Here is a 23,174-nt window from a genome sequence, read left to right as displayed (position 1 = left end):
AGGAGGCACAAGACACCTAGTTCTATAGTAATAATCTCCTGCTGATAATAAACTGATTGTATTGAAACAGCAACACACACTCCAGTAAGTGACACATTGCTGGAATCAGGGTCTACGCTCCTACATTATGCTGCTCTTAGATTACATAGCAAAGCCTACTCAGATGTGCCCTCTAAATGTAGCTTTGATTGTACCAGAGTATAAAACATGGTGTAAATTATCCTTAGTATATGTAGTTCCCTGAACCTCCATCCTGGTCTAGTGTTCTTCCTTCACTCCGGAGCACGAGTTCAACCTAAGGCTTGTGATTGGCCTCACGCAGTCATGTGGGAGGGGCCACTCACATCACAACATGCATTGCCCCTCCCACATGACTGCCGGAATGATAGAAGAACAGGATGCAAGTGCTGAGGACCAGGGGCCTGCTGTGGCAGAGGCGGTTCGGGAATAGGTGAGGAAAGGGTGGTACTGTATAAGTTTAACCCCTTCACCATCCCAATTGGAGACTTTTTGATTTGGATCAAATTCATACTGACCAAATCTGCCTGTGGAATTTGAGCGAATCTGCCTGTGGAATTTGAGCGAATCTGCCTAAATTGAATTTTTGGAGATTGGTTCACTTCTAATCATCAGTAATACTGATGCCTTGTGATGAGGCAGGGAAGCCTTGGGCCCCTCAGGCACTGGGGCCGGGTGCAACTGCTACTTCTGCACCCTATTTAGCGACACTTCTGCTTTAATACGCAGGCATGCAATAAAATGTGTGCATTCCTATAAAAGGCAAGGACTAAGAGGGAAGCTTTCAGCGCGGGCGGCTTTCATGTGGCGAGACGTCACCAGATAACTTTCAGTTACAAACCGCGTCTTCCTATCTTTAGTAAACACCTTTCTCTTCTAAACCTTTTACATTAGTGGCTCATAAAAGCCTTCCCTTCAGCGAAAGATCTGAGACGCCGGGCATAAAATACCTGCATAACAAGCGCAGCCATTCAGCGCCAATCTCTTGGGCGACTGCCTGAAGGAAATTAAACAGCTTTGATAGAACGGAAACACTTTTATTTAAACATCCTGGATCAGCTTTAAAGTGAGATCGCTTTGCTCGCTGTACAAACAATTCGGCTTTTTTTTTTTTTTCCTTTACGGCTCCAGTGACATTTTTTATCATTCGACATTAAATGCAAAAGAAGGGCGAGGAAATAAAGTCATTTGTGAAATTAGGTTTTTCTGCTTTTATTGGAATATAACATCCAGATGTGATCCTCGCCCCCCTGACCTCCGGGGGGGGGGGGGGGGGCAGAAATCGTAATAACGCTGGGGGCTGGTGGCCATAATTTGGTAGCATTGAAACAGCCAAAAAAAAAACAAGACGTGATAGTGCCAGACAAGTCATCTCACCTTGGCGGAGTCATCCTCACCTAAATAGTTTATACCTGGTGGAGGATGAGAAGGAGCACAACTTTACAAAAGTGGCCAATCTATGCAAACGAAAACGACTTTTCCCAACAGACTCGGTGCCGCTCTATACACCAGGCAAATATAGTGACTGGACTGATGTGTCAGCAGCAGAGATGGCGGCTGTGTACCGGCACATCAGGAGCGGATAGAGAATCCTCTAGGGGAAAGGCGATCTGGGTCCACGTGAGTGGTCTCTGTGAATTGCGTAGCATAGGGTACAAGTCCAAAATACAGACATAAGGGAAGAGGAACCACATGATGGAGTCAGCAGCTTTAAGGACCCTTCCAATTTATTGATCCAACTTCAGGGACCACCCCATTAAAAGCTTGAAATATGCAGGGACCCATTCCCCCACCTCCCTCTGTTAACGAGAGGGGTTTGATATTAAAATATTTGGTTTGAATATATATATATATATATATATATATATATATATATATATATATAAATATATATATATATATATATATATATATATATATATATAGATGGTTCGGTCTGAGATGTTGACACATTACTCAAGTAGGAACCTCTCCCATAGATTCCCAGATCAATAGGACCAGGGGTGCATCTTTCTGTGGCGACAATGGTGTGCCCAGTGCAACCCGGTAGGGGTGACCATGAAAAGACACATTGATCTCAGATAGACAATGTGTATAATGCTGCCCCCCACCTAAATTTGCAAGTGCCATGTGTAGGATTTGAGGGTGCAAGCTCCAGGTGATCAGGGCCAGGCCAGTAAGCACAATAGTGCACCCAGCGCCACCGTCTAAGGGTCCACCATGAAAAGAAGGATAGATGTAAGTTAAGGTTTTATCTACACCTACCGGTACACCCTGAGCATGACGTGATCCTCATCCAGCAGGGGGGAACCATTGTGTGAATATTTCACTTCATCTGGGAGGAAATGGCAATCAAATCCCTGTAAAGAAAAGAAGGTTGAGAAATTGACTGAATACTTGTTTAGTTCAGGGAGAAACCCGAAGCATGGTGGAACCAGAGTATAAACTAACATGGAACCCTCTGGTTGCCATTCCCACTTTGGTTGGGATGACACAACTTGGGAAGAGAGATGGCGCCGAGTTATTTTGGGTCCCCTCGCTCTGTGCACCCTATAACAGCTGTAGAGACACCTACCTGAGGAGTCAGAGTCCCGACTCTTTGGGTCGTTGGCTCATTCAGGACCACTTCTACTCTGCAGGAATCTTTATCACGTGGGACACTGAAAGTCAAGTCCTTTTCGGTGACGTAAACAGTTTGACCTCTTCCGACACGGAGACCATTGTTGGTCAAGACAAGGCTGGAAGCTTCTACACGTTCTTGAGTCCATAGAAGGAAGACGAGTGCTGTCCACAAGGGTTCAGAGGACATCATCTTCAGTTACTTAAAAGATGACAAGTTTTTCAGAAAAAAATAAACAATGATAGAGAGATTGTCATGTTGAGTCACTTCTAACGGGCAAGCAGTGAGGCAGGGAAGTCAAGGAGTCTGAGGTCAAATGACAGGAGGGTCCGTCATAGATAAAGGGATATTTTAAACAGATATTCCAAGGCAAAGTCCAGGGTCAGGGTGCGTCAAGGCAGAAAGAAACAATACAAAAAGGCAAATCCAAGGTTCGGCAACAAAGATCAGAATAGCAGAGAACAGAGCAAGCACACCACTGGGATAAAAGCTACAACTGGCAAGGTCTGATAATAGCCAGCCAGCTAAATAGCCAAGTAATCATCCAGAATGGGTGAAATCTGGAAGACCCTGCAGGCCCGGCCAGATTGGGTAGCTGGGCTGTCAATCACAATACTGACAGCTCAGCATGCACCTATCCTATAGAGTGGCTGAGCTGTCACTGACAGCATGGGGAAATCGCGACAGCGATTTTATCAGTGCTGGAACTGTCAAAAAACATTGGTGCCTCAGTGTTGGATACAGGTTACTTTACATACGGAGAAAACACCGTCCGCGATAAGAGAACTCGAATTGCTAACTTTTAATGTCCTTCACTAGCCAAAAGGGGCTGTCCAGGATTACGAAAGCATGGCTGACTTCTTACAAAAACAGCACCTGTTTATGGGTTGCGCCTGGTATTTCAGCTCTGCGCTATTAAAATGATTTAGGCTGAGCTGTAATACACAGCCTGTAGGCAGACGTGGCACCATTTTTGAAAGACAGAACTTGTGTCCTCCTCGGAATATTGCACTCATAATCTCTGCACCCAGACTCGCATTTCCTCCTCAGAATATTGCACCCACAATCTCTGCACCCACAGTCTCGCATGTCCTCCTAAGAATATTGCACCCACTGGTTACCCTTCAGAGTCCAATATAAACTTATAATTCTCACCCACAAAGTCTCCACAACTCAGCACCACCCTACATCTCCTCCCTCGTCTCAGTTTGTCACCCTACCGATGCCCACCGTTCTGCTAATGACCTGAGGTTAACATCCTCAATAATCCGAACCTCCTACTCTGTCTCTAAGACTTCTCATGTGCTGCGCTAATTCTCTGGAATGCACTACCCAAGATAATTCCATTAATTCCCAATACCCACTGTTTAAAGCGTGGCCTAAAAATGCTTTTCTTTAGACTGGCCTATCACCTCACCTCACTTATATAACTATCCCCATTTTGCCCATACAAAACTTTCTTCAAAATCAGGACCCTGGTAGCATCTGTTCTCACCCTCCATCATGTATTAGCCCTCTGTGTCTGAGCTGTACACATTCTGGCTGGTGATCGGTCCGTGCAGCGTTATGTGCAGACCCTATTTAGTATTATGGCTGTATCGCACAATATAAGCACTTTTTATCATTTACCTTTCGTATCTCCCCTATTTCCTCATAGATTTTAGCCCGCGAGCAGCAGGACCCTAACTACTCCTGGTATCTGAGTTATGGTTATGGTTTCTGTAGGACTCTATCAGTCTGTCACATCATTGGAGAAATTTTGGACCATTATTTACATTGTTGCTTAAAGCACCACTCCAGCGTTTTGTTTTTATTTTATTTCTAGGGTGGTGTTTCTAATGTATGGTCCCTGACCCTACAGCTGTACTCACCCTCCAGCATCTTCACCTTCTATTACCACCACTTCAATGGGTCCCCCACTGTGACCTGCCGAATCGAGCCGCAAAGGTGACAACTCATTACAAGTCTATGAGATCATTGTTCTGACTTTCATAGACTTACATTGAGAACTTGTAACTTAACTTCTGACTTCCTGTCAATCAGAAGTTGCAGTCACAAGATGGTGCCGCAGGACCACAGCAATGCCGAAAAAAGGTGAAGACACCGGTGGGTGAGTAAAAGACTGGGGGCAGCAACCTTACATTAAAGGCACCACTTCAGTGCTGAAAATAAATTATGGAGTAGTTCTTTAGGTTCATTGAGGGTTGTGGGCATTCATTTCTGCACAGCTCTGTTAAGGTCACGCCACAACATTTCTATTTGGTTGAGGTCTACACTTTGGGTCATTGCAGCTCCTTGGTTCCTTCTTCAGCCATTCTAATGTAGATTTGCTCTTCTACTTGGGAACATTGTCCTGTTGCGTGACCTCTTCTTGAGACAAGCTTAAGATTTCGAATAGATGGCCTCACATGTGACTCTAAAGAGGAGTTCATGGTCAACTCAATGATGGCAAAGTGGCCAGGTTTTACGTCTGCAAAACAAGCCCAAATTGTAAACCCTGCCCCAAAACCACCATGCTCGACAGTTTGTATGAGGTGTTTCTGCTGATATGATGTGTATTGTTTTCGCCAAATGCTTCGCAGGACATTATGGCCAAATATCTTACGTTTGGTCTTCTGTTTCCTAAGATTAAGTAGGTCCCGGCACTCACATAGGTTTTCCCTTTGATTCTTTCATAAAGGAATCACAGGACCTTCTTGATCTTGCATTATCTATCTTCTACGTGCACCACGACCACCAGTAGGGACCCCGACCTGTCTTGGATTTCTATATGGTCTGTCCGACTCCTAAGGACATTTTATCTAAAGTCTGTGGTTTGCTCAGATGCAAATTTGCAAACCTTAGCCGTGCTGTTATGTTCCTTTTTTCCTTTAGAAAAGACACTTTATTTTGGTAACCTTTTCAAACAAGCCATACTTGTTGAGCCTTTCTCTAACACTTTAGATGCTCAGGCCTTTAGAGTCTGAGGTGTAGCTCTTGGTTTTTTTTTTCAATTCCTATGAGCATTACGCAGTGGTTTTGCTGGGATTTCCACTCCTGAGAAGATGGTCAACTGTCTTGAATGGTTTGTACTTGCGAATAATCTTTCTCACTTTAAAATTGACTCTAAATAATTTGGAAATGCCCTTTCCAGACAGATGGGTATGGGTAACAATAAATGCTTCCTATAGCTTTCATTTTTCCTGCTTTTCATCATGTTAATATTCACTTGAATTTTTCAGACCAGCAAACTGCCAAAACTTCTGCTTTTATAAAGTGGTCACACTTGTTGGTGATCAATTAATCACGTGCATTTGATTAGCAGGGTCAAGCAGCTCGTTACTCTTTTTATGGGCTCCATTGACTAGATAGACACTCTAAGTTATAAATCAAGGTGAGCAGCACAGAAGATGTTGATGCTGTGGAAATGGGCTTGCCAAACAGCAAGGACAACAGGGTGTACAGAATGGCAGATAGGCAAGCAAAGCTACAAGTAGTAAATGCAGCTCGAGGGCAGTTACATACAGGAACAGCAGAGAAGTAAATGCAATTAAGTATCTTGCAGAAAGGATATAGTTAACCACAGGAATAGTAGATAGATATATGCAATCAGGTATCTTGCAGCAAGGACATGGTTAACTACAGTAGCAGCAAAATTGTAGTCTGTGATAGCAACAAGAAAGCAGCAACCAATAATTAAGCAAATACCTTTATAGCAGAAATTACTTTGCAACCCATAGCTTGACTCAGCAGAGCTGAGCAATAGCAACAGGATTCACTGATACATAAAACCATAGAATTCAAAGAGGGCGTACTACGCTTTTCTCAAGGGTGTATATAGGTTTGTGTTTGATGTATATTGTGTTAAAGCATGAGACATGATGCTCTGCAGGCCCAGCCGGTGCAGAGATGCTCTGCAGTGGCACAGCCGGGTCTGTGATGCTCAGCAGAGGCACACTCTGCTCCGAGATGCTCTGCTGTGACTCAGTCGACTCAGCAGACTCTTCAGATCCCAAGATGCAAGCAATTATGGAACAATTCAGTCAGACTTACATTATCAGCTGGAATGGAAACCAGTACATCCTTTACTGGCACGCGCTGTCCGCCCCAGTCCCTGCGCTGAATTTCACTGGAAATATGCACTAATAATTTATTTATTAGCAGCCACTGCCACGGCTCCTTGATTTTTCGCCGGAGTTTGGTGTAGTGTTAGTGAGTACCGTAATCTCCTGAAGTCTACTTATTGAACTCAGCGCCATGAATTATTGAACGCAGCCTATTTGCTTGAATGAGTGACATCCCCGGCATTTATAAAGAGGCATTCAGGACTGGTTGTACAGGGTGAAATCAGTTACACCTCACTCCGACATCAGCGGTTTGGCTTTCGAGTTGTAACAAGTAACCACAAATGTGATCAATAGAGAACTCACCCTGCATTAATAGGATAAATAATGTAATGGCCGAGCGGTGGAGACACCAGCAGCAGGAAGAGAGGGGCAACTAAGGATGTGGGCGAGCGAAGAACAGTATATAAAGGGAATATCCAGAATCAGTACACGATAAGGAATGTAATGTATGTACACAGTGACTGCACCAGCAGAATAGTGAGTGCAGCTCTGGAGTATAATACAGGATGTAACTCAGGATCAGTAATGTAATGTATGTACACAGTGACTGCACCAGCAGAATAGTGAGTGCAGCTCTGGAGTATAATACAGGATGTAACTCAGGATCAGTAATGTAATGTATGTACACAGTGACTGCACCAGCAGAATAGTGAGTGCAGCTCTGGAGTATAATACAGGATGTAACTCAGGATCAGTAATGTAATGTATGTACACAGTGACTGCACCAGCAGAATAGTGAGTGCAGCTCTGGAGTATAATACAGGATGTAACTCAGGATCAGTAATGTAATGTATGTACACAGTGACTGCACCAGCAGAATAGTGAGTGCAGCTCTGGGGTATAATACAGGATGTAACTCAGGATCAATAATGTAATGTATGTTTAGCGCCCCCACTGCCGCAGGGCCGAGGGGTACCCGGTACTGGGCCTCTGAGTCTCTGCTCTGGGGTTGTCACGGTGGCTAGGCCCGGTCCGTGGCCCTGCTGAGGGGCGTACAGTAAATAATAGATGTGAAGTGCCGGTCGTGGTAAATAACGAGGACACCAGGTTGCAGTCTCTTTACCTCTTTACTGAAGATCTCTGGGTCCTCAGTCCGGAATACGGTTCACCAGGCTGCGCAAGTCCGGCCGGTCCAATGGCACCTCCAGAGTTCCCTTTGCAGGTGGAAATCAGTGCCTTCCTACAAGCGCTATGTGTTGCGGTCCTCCCCTGCTGTGCTTAAGGGATAGTCCTCACAACTGTTGTGTCTGTTTCTCATGTTCCCTCACAACTCGATTAGATGATCTTCTGCTAATCCTCCGTCCCTCCCTGATGTTACGGTTGGGACGCACCCATATGACGGGTAGGCTCGGAGCTCTTCCGGGACCCTAGAGTCACCCCTCTCCAAAGGTTGCCCCCTATGTCTTCTTAAGTGATTTAGGTGAGACATCCCGCCTGTGACTGACTGTCCTGCCGTTGGTTTGAAGTATGGCCTGAAGCTATATATAGAAATACTTCCTCGGCGTTCCGGCCGCCGGTTGTTTGCGCCTCAGTAGGATGTTGCCTCGGTCTTACAGCACGACTCCTACTGGTATTCTCCTATTGCTTGATCTCGTTTCTCACTCAGCACAATCTATCTCGCTTCTGATCCTTTCTTAGGGCACCGCCGCTATCCTGAGCAGGCACGGTCCCGTTACGTTCTCTTCAATTGCCAGGCCTCTGTCAGGATCCCACCCCTGACAGAGACCCTACCGAATCTTCTCCTGCAACACCCTCTGCCACAAGGTGTTGCCTGGTTCCAACCCAGTCAGCTTCTCTCTCACTTCCTGCCTGACCCCCAGTTTTACCAGTGTGTGGGGAGTGGCCTAGTGAATAGCACCCTTAGCTCCCCCTGGAGGCCCGGCTGTGAAATGTATTGGTGTATGTGATACCTGGTCAGATGAACTCCTTCAGTGCCATCAGACGTACCATAGCCCCCCTTAGCGGCGGAGCCACAGTACTGCAACGACCAGGACTCTGGGGCGCTGCATATGTACACAGTGACTGCACCAGCAGAATAGTGAGTGCAGCTCTGGGGTATAATACAGGATATAACTCAGGATCAGTAATGTAATGTGTGTACACAGTGACTGCACCAGCAGAATAGTGAGTGCAGCTCTGGAGTATAATACAGGATGTAACTCAGGATCAGTAATGTAATGCATGTACACAGTGACTGCACCAGCAGAATAGTGAGTGCAGCTCTGGAGTATAATACAGGATGTAACTCAGGATCAGTAATGTAATGTATGTACACAGTGACTGCACCAGCAGAATAGTGAGTGCAGCTCTGGAGTATAATACACGATGTAACTCAGGATCAGTAATGTAATGTATGTACACAGTGACTGCACCAGCAGAATAGTGAGTGCAGCTCTGGAGTATAATACAGGATGTAACTCAGGATCAGTAATGTATGTACACAGTGACTGCACCAGCAGAATAGTGAGTACAGCTCTGGGGTATAATATAGGATGTAACTCAGGATCAGTAATGTAATGTATGTACACAGTGACTGCACCAGCAGAATAGTGAATGTAGCTCTGGGGTATAATACAGGATGTAACTCAGGATCAGTAATGTAATGTATGTACACAGTGATTGCACCAGCAGAATAGTGAGTGCAGCTCTGGAGTATAATACAGGAGGTAACTCAGGATCAGTAATGTAATGTATGTACACAGTGACTGCACCAGCAGAATAGTGAGTGCAGCTCTGGAGTATAATACAGGAGGTAACTCAGGATCAGTAATGTAATGTATGTACACAGTGACTGCACCAGCAGAATAGTGAGTGCAGCTCTGGGGTATAATACAGGATGTAACTCAGGATCAGTAATGTACTGTATGTACACAGTGACTGCACCAGCAGAATAGTGAGTGCAGCTCTGGAGTATAATACAGGAGGTAACTCAGGATCAGTAATGTAATGTATGTACACAGTGACTGCACCAGCAGAATAGTGAATGTAGCTCTGGGGTATAATACTGGTTCCCTTTAATTATATTGCATGCAATTCAGGATTATTTCAGTTTACAGAAAATAAATGGTACTTTACTTGAAGACTCCAGTTTACCAGGGATAAAACTCCTTTTAAGAACTTTTGCTTAAGGTCGGGTCACTCAAGACAATAGATTCTCTTTAATTTACATGATTTTGGTTCCTCCTCCAACACTACAGTTTTTAATGACCTGGAAAAAAAACTATGTGTTTCCTTCTCAGAGTAGAAGAGGCAAAAGATTTTTCTGCTTTCCTACAAAACCTCTATCAGTTCTAGACTTCAGGAATCTGGACACACAAGGTATTATCCAGTGGGCACCAAGTGCTTTCATATCTGCAGTCTGTAACCATCTATTTCTTCCACGTGCTGGAGATGTTTTTTAGGAGGAGACTGTTATGTTCCATACCTGCTTGCTCTGTCCTTGTCTCTAGTATCGGATCATCTCAAAACTTACAGGTCTCCAATTATCTCTTGAAATTGAACTACTTCCTATCCGACATCCCTATCTGAAGATACCAGCGCTCCGTCCTTCGACACTTGATTCCTGTAGCTTACACTTGCATTCCTCTCATGTGTAGACCTCAGATTATCCCTCCTTAGGCCTCCGATTCTCCAGGGTCAATGAGATTATGAGGATGGAGGACCTGATCTTGACATTACAGGACACAACCTCCTTCTTCAGCAAGTCCTGGCACCACTGGCTGGTCTTCCAAAATGCTATAGAATATGGGATATGGGTCACAGCTGGCATAACTCTCACAGTGGTTGTTAAAGCATTTTTCAGGCAGTAGTTTCTTCTTTTTCATCTTCTTCCTCTTCTTCCTTTTCTTCCTCTTCTTCCTCTTGTTCTACTTCCTCTTCTTCTTCCTTCTCTTCTCCCTCTTCTTCTTCTTTTTCTTTACAAAATCAGCTACAGGATCAGCTAGTGATCTAATCCACATAAACCTAACCAATCAAGTACAATAGGATTATAGCATGACCAGGAATGTACTTATAAATCTTAACCTTTAATAGGTATATTAAAAACAACAGCCAGCTTATACCTCGGACATACACACATAAGTTTTATTCCAAAGTGCAAGTGCTCATGATTAACAGTGCTCTACTTAAAAAAAATGGTTGGATCTCACCGATACATGTTCTTGCTCATTCTCTTCTCAGATCTGTCCAACCTTGAGGGGAATGGATGGCGGGAGGAGGGTGGAATGTAGGAGTGGAATATTCCCTGTATTACTCCTTGTCGTGCCCCTGCTTTGCTCCCGGCCTAACAAGGGCAGTACCCAAGTGTAGACCTATTTAAAGGTAGCCCATATGAACCATGTAGCCTCCCAACGTGTTTCTTACCCTGTTCAGGGGATTCATCAGGGGAGAGAAGATCGATATGTGGGTGCTCGCAGTGGCAACTTAAACCCGGTCTAGACAGGAGACAGGCGCACTGGCATTACTAGTCAGCTAACAGAGTTTAACTTGCCACTGCGAGCACCCACATATCTATCCTCTCTCCCCAGATGAATCCCCTCAACAGGGTAAGAAATGTGAGGTATACGTTGGCTGTTGTATTTAATATACCTATTAAACCTTACGTTTTATAAGTACACTCCTGGCCACGCTATAATCCTCTTTTTCTTCTTCCTCCACTTAATTTTCTTCCTCTTCTTCCTCTTTTTCTTCCTCTTTTTCATCTTCTTCCTCATCTTCTTCATCTTCTTCCTCTTCTTATTCTTCCACTTCTTATTCTTCTTCTTCCTCGTCTTCTTCTTCCTCTTCTCCTTCTTCTTCTTCCTCGTCTACCTCTACTTCTTCCTCTTCTTCTTCCTCTTCTTCTTCCTCTTCTGCCTCTTATTGTTCTTCTTCTTCTATCTCTTCTTCCTCTTCTTATTCTTCCTCTTCTTATTCTTCTTCCTCTTATTGTTCTTCTTCTCTCTTTTCTTTTTCTATCTCTTCTTCTTTCTTTTCTTCTATCTCTTCTTCTTTCTCTTCTTCTCTCTCTTCTTCTATCTCTTCTTCTTCTATCTCTTCTTCTATCTCTTCCTCTTCTTCTTCTTCTTCCTCTTCTTATTCTTTCCTCTCTATTCTTCTCTTTTCCACTTCACCCTTTTAAACTTATTAGTTTACTTGTTAAAAACTCATTGCTTTTTGCCCCATATTTACTCAGTCAAGTGCACTTTCTATTCACATCACAGAAAAAAAGTTGGTATGCCTGTCCCTATGGGGTGCACTAACATATTGCTGGGCAGCCACCTCATCTAATAGTATGGGTGTGACTAATTGACACTGTGTACTACATGTATCTGTATAACAGGCGCCTTATACAAGCCCTATCCATGTAATGCCAGGCGACCACCTCCACCATGAATTGGTAAGTTTGTGCGTGGTCGTTTAATCAGTATTTTGCACCTGTGCCTTTATCACGGGTCCGCTGCATCCTGTAGTGCATTCGCACTGTGTCCTAGTGTAGGTAAATACGGCCGCCTTTTTTCTGGGATATTCTTTGAATTTTCTATCATTTTTGGTGAGTTCCACTCTCTATTGACTCTTTACGATTTATTATTTCTTTCCAATCTTAGATTACTGCTGTGTGTAATTTTCTCTTGGGCTGTATCCCACTGGTGGCCGAGCACATAATAAGAAGCAGCACTACAGAGCCCTAAACATTTCCTTCTCAATCTAACTGCATCCGCTGTGGAGGAAGCCTCGATCATTTTGGGCCACCAATGGCTTATAGAGTGCAATGCTGGGATTTGTCCTCAGCACATAAGATGGGGGGCAGTGGGAGTTATGGGGGCTCCAATGTGCTGACATGTCTTTTGCAGGAGTTGAGAACCCAAAAGCGTTTAATACCAGATTAGTGCATTGTGCCCCCAGACTCATGTTTTGCAGGTGCACCCATTTATGTTTTTTTGTATTCATTTTCCATTTATTAAGAATAATGAACATTTTCCTTATGAATCTTAAAATCTTTTTTTTCTGGATTTTTCCAGCCAAACACTAATCAGTAGTAAAATTAAAATGAGCCGTCCATTTGTCAAGTGCAGTAAATATCATTCTTGACCAGTGTTCAAGAGCCGGTCTGATTGGGGCCTTGTTTTACGAGTAGCCGGCTGACTGTGCGGCGGAGGGTCAGATTAATGGATAAATAAATATGCCTTTCTTTACTTATTTTACTGCCTCATTCTCTTTTCTCGTGATTCAGTAAATTGCTTGTCATTTTAATATTACTTAATCGGTTCTAAGTCTCTCCGACCCCCACCAAAACGCTTTACTTGCAATTCATGGAGGAATTTGGAGCCAAGATGGCAGCATGTTCTTTGGCTTTGTGTCCAAGGCACAATAAAAATGATTGGGGCTAATGAAATGACTTGCCATCTCCGCATTCACTGCCAAATCCTGGGCAGAGTTTTAACTTATTGTTATCCAATGCAAAACAGAGACATCCATTAGACGGCCTCAATGTTCAGTATAAGATTATGTGGTCGTGTGGCAGCGCAGAGTATTTACTCTGCTCAGCAACGGACAGCGACGGATCTACAGTATGTAAGAGTGGAAATGTAATGAGCGAAGAAGAGAAAAAGATCTCGGATGTGGGCGGTTGCTATATGGAGGGCGTTAGAACATTTAAAAGAACAGATCCCGACTTCTTAAACAAGCAAATCACAGGCAGAAATACTAATACACATACCCATAGAATCAAATCACCTGCACGTCAAAATAGGTAAAGCAGGTTTGTCCAGGTTTGGCACAAAACTCTGCAGCCTATGTGACTGCAGACTTGTGAATCCCCACAGCGCGCAAGTTGCACGCTATCAAGATTCTCCAGATACAGGCGATATGCATACTCCCAGCCACATTGCGACTAGACATGCATGGCCTCGCTCAATATAGATGATTTAAGTGAGGCCGGATATGTTTAGTCAAGAATATAACTACTATAATACTGCCCCTATGTACAGGAATATAACTACTATAATACTGCCCCTATGTACAATAATATAACTACTATAATACTGCAACTATGTACAAGAATATAACTACTATAATACTGCCCCTATGTACAAGAATATAACTGCTATAATACTGCCCCTATGTACAAGAATATAACTGCTATAATACTGCTCCTATGTACAAGAATATAACTACTATAATACTGTCACTATGTACAAGAATATAACTACTATAATACTGCTCCCTATGTACAAGAATATAACTACGATAATACTGCCCCTATATACAAGAATATAACTACTATAATACTGTCTCTATGTACAAGAATATAACTGCTATAATACTGCTCCTATGTACAAGAATATAACTACTATAATACTGCCCCTATGTACAAGAATATAACTACTATAATACTGTCTCTATGTACAAGAATATAACTGCTATAATACTGCCCCTATGTACAGGAATATAACTACTATAATACTGCCCCTATGTACAAGAATATAACTGCTATAATACTGCTCCTATGTACAAGAATACAACTACTATAATACTGCTCCCTATGTACAAGAATATAACTACGATAATACTGCCCCTATATACAAGAATATAACTACTATAATACTGCTCCTATGTACAAGAATATAACTACTATAATACTGCTCCTATGTACAAGAATATAACTACTATAATACTGCTCCTATGTACAAGAATATAACTACTATAATACTGCTCCTATGTACAAGAATATAACTACTATAATACTGCCCCATATGTACAAGAATATAACTACTATAATACTGCCCCATATGTACAAGAATATAACTACTATAATACTGCCCCTATGTACAAGAATATAACTTATATAATACTGCTCCTATGTACAAGAATATAACTGCTATAATACTGCTCCTATGTACAAGAATATAACTACTATAATACTGCCCCATATGTACAAGAATATAACTACTATAATACTGCCCCATATGTACAAGAATATAACTACTATAATACTGCCCCTATGTACAAGAATATAACTTATATAATACTGCTCCTATGTACAAGAATATAACTGCTATAATACTGCTCCTATGTACAAGAATATAACTACTATAATACTGTCACTACGTACAAGAATATAACTACTATAATACTGCTCCCTATGTACAAGAATATAACTACGATAATACTGCCCCTATATACAAGAATATAACTACTATAATACTGTCTCTATGTACAAGAATATAACTGCTATAATACTGCTCCTATGTACAAGAATATAACTACTATAATACTGCCCCTATGTACAAGAATATAACTACTATAATACTGTCTCTATGTACAAGAATATAACTGCTATAATACTGCCCCTATGTACAGGAATATAACTACTATAATACTGCCCCTATGTACAAGAATATAACTGCTATAATACTGCTCCTATGTACAAGAATACAACTACTATAATACTGCTCCCTATGTACAAGAATATAACTACGATAATACTGCCCCTATATACAAGAATATAACTACTATAATACTGTCTCTATGTACAAGAATATAACTGCTATAATACTGCTCCTATGTACAAGAATATAACTACTATAATACTGCTCCTATGTACAAGAATATAACTACTATAATACTGCTCCTATGTACAAGAATATAACAACTATAATACTGTCCTCTATGTATAAGAATATAACTACTATTATTATTATTATTATTATTATTATTATGATTATTTATTGTTATAGCGCCATTTATTCCATGGCGCTTTACAAGTGAGGAGGGGTATACATAATAAAAACAAGTACAATAATCTTGAACAATACAAGTCATAACTGGTACAGTAGGAGAGAGGACCCTGCCCGCGAGGGCTCACAATCTACAAGGGATGGGTGAGAATACAGTAGGTGAGGATAGAGCTGATCGTGCAGCGGTTGGTTGATCGGTGGTTACTGCAGGTTGTAGGCTTGTCGGAAGAGGTGGGTCTTCAGATTCTTTTTGAAGGTTTCGATGGTGGGCGAGAGTCTGATGTGTTGTGGTAGAGGGTTCCAGAGTAGGGGTGATACGCGAGAGAAATCTTGTATACGATTGTGGGAAGAGGAGATAAGAGGGGAGTAGAGAAGGAGATCTTGTGAGGATCGGAGGTTGCGTGTAGGAAAGTACCGGGAGATGAGGTCACAGATGTAAGGAGGAGACAGGTTGTGGATGGCTTTGTACGTCATGGTTAGGGTTTTGTACTGGAGTCTCTGGGCAATGGGGAGCCAGTGAAGGGATTGACAGAGGGGAGAGGCCGGAGAATAGCGGGGGGACAGGTGGATTAGTCGGGCAGCAGAGTTTAGAATAGATTGGAGGGGTGCGAGAGTGTTTGAGGGGAGGCCACAGAGCAGGAGGTTGCAGTAGTCAAGGCGAGAGATGATGAGGGCATGGACTAGGGTTTTTGCAGATTCTTGGTTGAGGAATGAACGGATTCGTGCAATATTTTTGAGTTGAAGTCGGCAGGAAGTGGAAAGGGCTTGGATATGTGGTTTGAAGGAGAGATCAGCGTCAAGGATAACCCCGAGGCAGCGAGCTTGTGGGATTGGGGAGAGTGGGCAGCCATTTACTGTAATGGATAGGTTCGTTGGGGGGGTCACGTGAGATGGGGGAAAGATGATGAATTCTGTTTTGTCCATGTTAAGTTTCAGAAATTTAGCGGAGAAGAAGGATGAAATAGTGGACAGACATTGAGGGATTCTGGTTAGTAGGGAGGTGATATCTGGTCCAGAGATGTAGATCTGTGTGTCATCAGCATAGAGGTGATACTGAAAGCCATGAGATTCTATGAGCTGTCCCAGGCCAAAGGTGTAAATGGAGAAGAGCAGGGGCCCAAGGACTGAACCTTGTGGGACTCCGACAGAGAGGGGGCGAGGTGAGGAGGTGGTGTGTGAGTGGGAGACGCTGAATGTCCGGTCTGTTAGGTATGATGAGATCCAGGATAGGGCCAAGTCTGTGATGCCAAGGGATGAGAGGGTCTGTAATAATAGGGAATGGTCCACTGTGTCAAAGGCAGCCGACAGGTCCAGGAGGAGGAGAACAGAGTAGTGTCGCTTGCTCTTGGCGGTTAAAAGGTCAGTGGTGACCTTAGTTAGGGCAGTTTCAGTGGAATGGTGTGACCGGAAGCCAGATTGTAAGCGGTCAAAGAGGGAGCAAGAAGAGAGATGGGAGGACAGTTCAAGATGGACGTGTTGTTCCAGTAGTTTTGAGGCATAGGGGAGAAGTGATATAGGGCGATAGCTAGATACAGAGGATGGGTCAAGAGAGGGCTTTTTGAGGATAGGTGTGATGGAGGCATGTTTAAAGCTTGAGGGGAAAACACCAGTTGTTAGTGATAGGTTGAAGAGATGGGTTAGGGTTGGGATGAAGATTGTGGTGAGGTTTGGGATGAGGTGGGTTGGGAGCGGGTCAAGTGCACAGGTGGTGAGATGCGATCTTGAGAGTAGAGTGGCGAGTTGATCTTCTGTAATGGTGGAGTAGTTGGTTTTGGAGGTGGAGGGTAGGGAAGTTGGGAGGAAGGGCTCTGGGGCTTGTTGCCCAAAACTGTCTCTGATGTTATCAATCTTCTGCTTGAAGAATGAGGCAAAGTCTTCAGCAGAGATAAGTGAGGAGGGAGGAGGTGCTGGGGGACGGAGGAGAGAATTGAAGGTGTTGAATAACTGTTTAGGGTTGTGAGACAGGGAGGATATGAGAGATGAGAAGTAGGTTTGTTTAGCTGTGGCGAGTGCGGTCTTGAAAGTAGTGAGGGACTGTTTGAATGCGATTAAGTGGTCGTTGGAGTGGGATCTTTTCCATCTGCGCTCAGCAGCCCTGGAAGCTTGCCAAAGTTCTTTGGTCAGGCTGGTGTGCCAGGGCTGTCTGTTGATTTTGCGAGCTTTGGTATGTGTAAGTGGGGCAGCAGATTCCAAAGCTACAGCTATTGTGGTGTTATATAGAGCGGCAGCGTCATCCGCATTGTGTATGGAACTTATGTCTGTGAGAGGGAGGAGGGATTCAGAGAATGAATGTAGGTCAAGATGTTTAAGATTTCTGCGAGGGTGTGAAAGTTTGTGGGGTGGGGACTCTAGACATGGAGTGGAGAGAGATGAGAATGTGAGAAGGTTGTGGTCAGAGAGAGGAAGAGGCGAGTTAGAGAGGTTAGATAGGGAGCAGAGGCGGGTGAAGATGAGGTCCAGTGTGTGACCATCTTTGTGAGTGGCTGCAGAAGACCATTGAGTGAGGCCGAAGGAGGAAGAGAGAGATAGAAGTTTAGTGGCAGCTGAGAGGGAAGTGTCAATGGGTATGTTGAAATCGCCCATGATGATAGTGGGGATGTCCGCAGAAAGGAAATGAAGTAGCCAGGTGGTGAAGTGGTCAAAGAAGGTGGTGGCTGGCCCTGGGGGGCGGTAAATGACAGCCAGTTGGAGGTTGGAGGGGGAGTAGATGCGCACAGAGTGCACCTCAAAGGAAGGGAGGGTAACAGAGGGTGGCAGTGGGATTGGGGTGAAGGAGCAGTTATCTGACGGGAGAAAACCAACTCCTCCACCATGCTTGCTGCTGGGGCGGGGTGTGTGAGAAAGGTGGAAGCCACCGTAAGAGAGTGCAGCAGGGGAGGCCGTGTCAGAAGGGGTGAGCCAGGTTTCGGTGATGGCGAGGAAGGAAAGTTTGGTAGTAACAAAAAGATCATGGATGTAGGAAAGCTTGTTACAGACAGAGCGAGCGTTCCACAGAGCTCCTGTTAGTGGGACTGGGGAAGCGGGGGCTGGGGGCGAATGGGTATAAGGTTAGAGAGGTTACGGAAGTTTGTGATGGAGCATGGATGGGAGGTAGAAATGACTGTGGGAATGTGGTGAGGAGGACCAGGATTTGGAGAGATATCACCAGCAGTGAGAAGGAGCAGAGATAGTGTTAGCAGGTGGGAGCAGGAGAGAGCGTGAGGGGGCTGCCTGTGCTTTGAGACAGAGGATTGTATGTTAAGGAACAGTTCTGAGGAGGAGGTGAGATGGATGGGGAGGATTGAAGAGGAGATGAACAGTTCCTTACTTGGTGTGGGGATTGGGGGAGGTAGCAGAAAGTGAAAGACTATAGGGGTAAAAGTGACAACAAACAGAAACATTGTTTGCAGTGACGGGCCAGTTACCTTCAGTTCCCTTCAGGTTCAATTCAGGTTTTAATTCTAATGTAATCCACACTTTTAGAACACACTTCTAGAAATCACACTGCAGACTAAAGTCCTGCAGACTTGTGCTATGCAATATATGGAAAACTAAGTGCGGTCAGGTGTGGAGCAGAGAGGAGTGGTCTCTGCTCATCTTGGTCAGAGAATTAAGGGTCGACCAGATGCATACAATCAAGACTAAGTAAACAAGGTCATAAATATCACAGAGTAAGTTGGGGGTTAGCTGAAAGGCATACCATCACAATGCTAGGAGCAGGGGAAAGTCTATGCGCAAAGCTGGGTGATGTATTATGTGCGCTTCATAGGAGAGCTGGATGAACATACCATCACTATTATACTGCTCCTATGTACAAGAATATAACTACTATAATACTGCCCCCTATGTACAAGAATATAACTACTATAATACTGCTCTCTATGTACAAGAATATAACTACTATAGTACTGCCCTCTATGTGCAAGAATATAACTACTATAATACTGCCCCTATGTACAAGAATATAACTACTATAATGCTGCCCCCTATGTACAAGAATATAACTACTGTAATACCGCCCCTATATACAATAATATAACTACTATAATACTGTCCTCTATGTACAAGAATATAACTACTATAATACTGTCCTCTATGTACAAGAATATAACTACTATAATACTGCTCCTATGTACAAGAATATAACTACTATAATACTGCTCCTATGTACAAGACTATAACTACTATAATACTGCTCCTATGTACAAGACTATAACTACTATAATACTGCTCCTATGTACAAGAATATAACTGCTATAATACTTCTCCTATGTACAAGAATATAACTGCTATAATACTGCTCCCTATGTACAAGAATATAACTACTATAATACTTCTCCTATGTACAAGAATATAACTAATATAATACTGCTCCTATGTACAAGAATATAACTACTATAATACTGCCTCCTATGTACAAGAATATAACTACTATAATACTGCCCCTATATACAAGAATATAACTACTATAATACTGACTATGTACAAGAATATAACCACTATAATACTGCTCCTATGTACAAGAATATAACTACTATAATACTGCTCCTATGTACAAGAATATAACTACTATAATACTGCTCCTATATACAAGAATATAACTACTATAATACTGCTCCTATATACAAGAATATAACTACTATAATACTGCCCCTATGTACAAGAATATAACTACTATAATACTGCTCCTATGTACAGAATATAACTACTATAATACTGCTCCTATGTACAAGAATATAACTACTATAATGCTGCCTCGTAGGTATAGACATATTGATTTGTTCAAGTTTGAGAATTTTATTATTTACCTGTAATTGTAAGAATGTGATACAAGACACTTTAGAGACTTTGTTTTGTGAAATCTTTATGCTGCTACAGAGGAAATGAGACATCTGTGTAATTTTATTATTAGCAGTCTCAGCTGCGGAATGTTGTAGAAATGTGAAATGATAGTTCTTGTAGTTGGCAGATTGAATAGAGAAGTGACTGCTCTCTCACTCCTGTTACTTTATATAGCAGAGCTGAGGTATAAGATGTTAATGGGCGCAGAATTCCAGAGATAAGGCTGCATGACCGCACAATGCCTGAGATTCTTCAGCACCTGACAGCCTGGAGCATGCAGGTGTGTCTGAAACCTGATAGTGAAGTAAGACGCTGCCTCTTCAATCAGGGCATTAAGTGAATGGATTATTCAGATTATCAATACTGGCATCAAAGTAACTGCCAGGCATTTGTTATATAAAACAGCGGCGCTCTACCTGCCAAAAAGCTAATTTCAATATTAAAGCAACAGATTTCAGATTCGTCTGCATTTGTGCCAGTGATTTGCTCAGACGGCACTTGGAGACGATCTTCTATCTTAGTCTATAACGTTGGCATTGAAGAACGTCTTTAACCATCATAATATCAATGGGTGCGACAGAAAGCGGCGAACGCTCACCGAAAGACTGAACTTTTATAAATAAATTCTGTAGATGAAGTAAAACATTTACATTCTGCCGAACGGAAGAGACGATAATATTTACACTTAATTGTTACGCAATGTCAAGTCCTTATTTATTTATTTTTCGTTAATATTTTTTACTCTTTTTGTATTCTGCATATGACGTAGCGATGCTGCTAATGTTTCACACTCTGCGTTACCAGTTTTTATTGTTATCCTGTTTTTTTTTTCTTTTAAATATCTTTTTATTTTTACTTTGCAGATGAAAAGTCAAAAATATATTTGACATACAATTTTGTTTCATTTTTAAAGTTTTGCACACAAAATGTTTTTTTTTTTTAATTAAAAAAAGGGAAAGTCTAGTTTTCATTGATCTCATTATAATGGGGCAGCAAGGTGGCTCAGTGGTTAGCACTGTACGATGGCTAAGTGGTTAGCACTGTACAGTGGCTCAGTGGTAAGCATTGTATGGTGGCTCAGTGGTTAGCACTGTACAGTGGATCAGTGGTTAGCACTGTACGGTGGCTCAGTGGTTAGCACTGGATGGTGGCTCAGTGTTTAGCACTGCACATTGCTCAGTGGTTAGCATGATATGGTGGCTCAGCGGTTAGCACTGTACGTTGGCTCAGTGGTTAGCATTGGACGGTAGTTCAGTGGTTAGCACTGTATGATGGCTCAGTGGTTACCACTGTATGGTGGCCCAGTGGTTAGCACTGTTGCTTTGTAGCATTAGGGTCCTGGGTTCAAATCCCACCAAGGACAACATCTGCATGGAGTTTGTGTGTTCTCTTGGTGTTTGCGGGGGTTTCCTCCGGGTTCTCCGGTTTCCTTCCACACTTCAAAGACAGGGAATATAATTTGTGAGCCCCATTGGGGACAGTGATGATGATGTATATAAAGCGCTGCAGAATATGACAGCGCTATATTAACAATGTATAATAAATTAATAATAATAATATCCTGAATGGAAAAATTTTCAATTAAATGCCACATGCAGACTAGTCTTGGTATTCCCCAGCTCCTCTGTTGTGGGGCTACGGGGTGTGTCTGGGCACACCCCTATACACCCCTGTACACCCTTGTACACCCCTGCACACCCCTGCACACCCCTGCACACCCTTGTACACCCCTGCACATGCCTTTGTAATAATCTACGCAGAACAGCCTGTACATAGACATACATGAACAAATACTGACCCAGTATGGGACCGTCCTACATCCCATACTACCGTCATGTGGAGGGGCAGTATGGGATGTAGGTTTCTGTGGATGCACTTTTATGACTTCATTACAAGCTGTAATACCGCCATATATCTTATCACAACATTACGCGGTTCTATAAGGATATCGTAGTATAGTACACAGAGCATTACTGTAAGATGCAGATACTACGACGCAGCTTTGAAAATATTTCTCTTTCTCCTGCCAAAAAAAAGAGAGAAAAAAACTCAAATCCCAATATCCGGCTTTTTGCCAGGAGCAGCGTTTTTTTTCCCCCCATTTACAAGCAAAAAGCAGACTTTCTGCCAAAGCAGGAAAACAACAGCGAGGACGTACCTGAAGGACAAGATTTCTAGTCACATGTCTGAGCCAGGACGACTTCCAAGACTCTGCCAACGTCTCCTTCACTCACTTCACACAGTCAATGGAGGAAGCGCGCACATTCCCTGCAATTGTCTACTCTGCAACAAAACAAAGGAGGAAACGAGAGTCACCCTCTAAGTATTCATCCCCTGCCCCGGAGTCACATAGGGAGATCTCACTCCTCAAATCCACCCAAAGTGAGAAAGAAGGAAATTCAAATCTAAGTTTACCAACTCTGTCCAGAAGAAAATGCCTGAATCAGAGGAAAACACTGACAATGGTGGAAATGCACTTATGTGTTTTTAGTTTTTAATACTTAACCAATTCCTCTGATCTGACATATATGAGACTCGATAGGTGCTGGGTTATTAGATATTCTTGATTATTGGGCAGTCATAGAATGGTTTACAATTCTTCTTTTAAGAGTAGAATAAATAAAAAAACTTTTTAACAATTTTTCCTCGTTTTTTCTACTTTTTCAATTTTGTTATGATTGTAACATACGGTACATTTTTTGGTGGAAAGTCAAATGGAAAAAAAAATCTCGGTATTTAATGGCAAAATTTTTATTTTTTTTGTTTCAACGTGAGTGAAATCGCAGCATGCTGTGATTGGACGTGTATATCGCCCAAGTCTCGGCTCACTCACACCCATATAAGCCTATGGGTGCGAGTGAGACAACGCACATCACTCAGATATCATCCAAG

At 42.8% G+C, this 23,174-nt stretch overlaps 1 protein-coding gene across 4 annotated transcripts in view; it reads right to left on the bottom strand.

Annotated features, from left to right (window-relative positions):
• LOC143787805 (FRAS1-related extracellular matrix protein 1-like) overlaps nt 1-22,640 on the bottom strand; it is a 146,009-nt gene extending 123,369 nt beyond the window's left edge. For 3 of the 4 annotated variants that reach the window (XR_013218473.1, XM_077276868.1, XM_077276870.1), the window contains exons 1-2: nt 2,594-2,859; nt 2,284-2,378 (exon numbers count right to left, since the gene is read on the bottom strand). Coding sequence is in view for 3 of the 4 variants with exons in the window: in XM_077276868.1 (XP_077132983.1) it covers nt 2,284-2,378; nt 2,594-2,830 (332 nt within the window). In the remaining variant the exon portion in view is untranslated. Of the gene's footprint in view, nt 1-2,283; nt 2,379-2,593; nt 2,860-22,440 lie in introns of those variants that run through there. The other variant, XM_077276869.1, reaches the window with a different exon arrangement.
• Nucleotides 22,641-23,174: the final 534 nt, after the last annotated feature.

This window comes from Ranitomeya variabilis, chromosome 8 (genome assembly GCF_051348905.1).
Source record: "Ranitomeya variabilis isolate aRanVar5 chromosome 8, aRanVar5.hap1, whole genome shotgun sequence".
In the NCBI taxonomy this organism is placed as follows: Eukaryota; Metazoa; Chordata; class Amphibia; order Anura; family Dendrobatidae; genus Ranitomeya; species Ranitomeya variabilis.
Note: the sequence above shows the minus strand (reverse complement) of the source record. Positions and strands in the feature narration are given on the sequence as shown.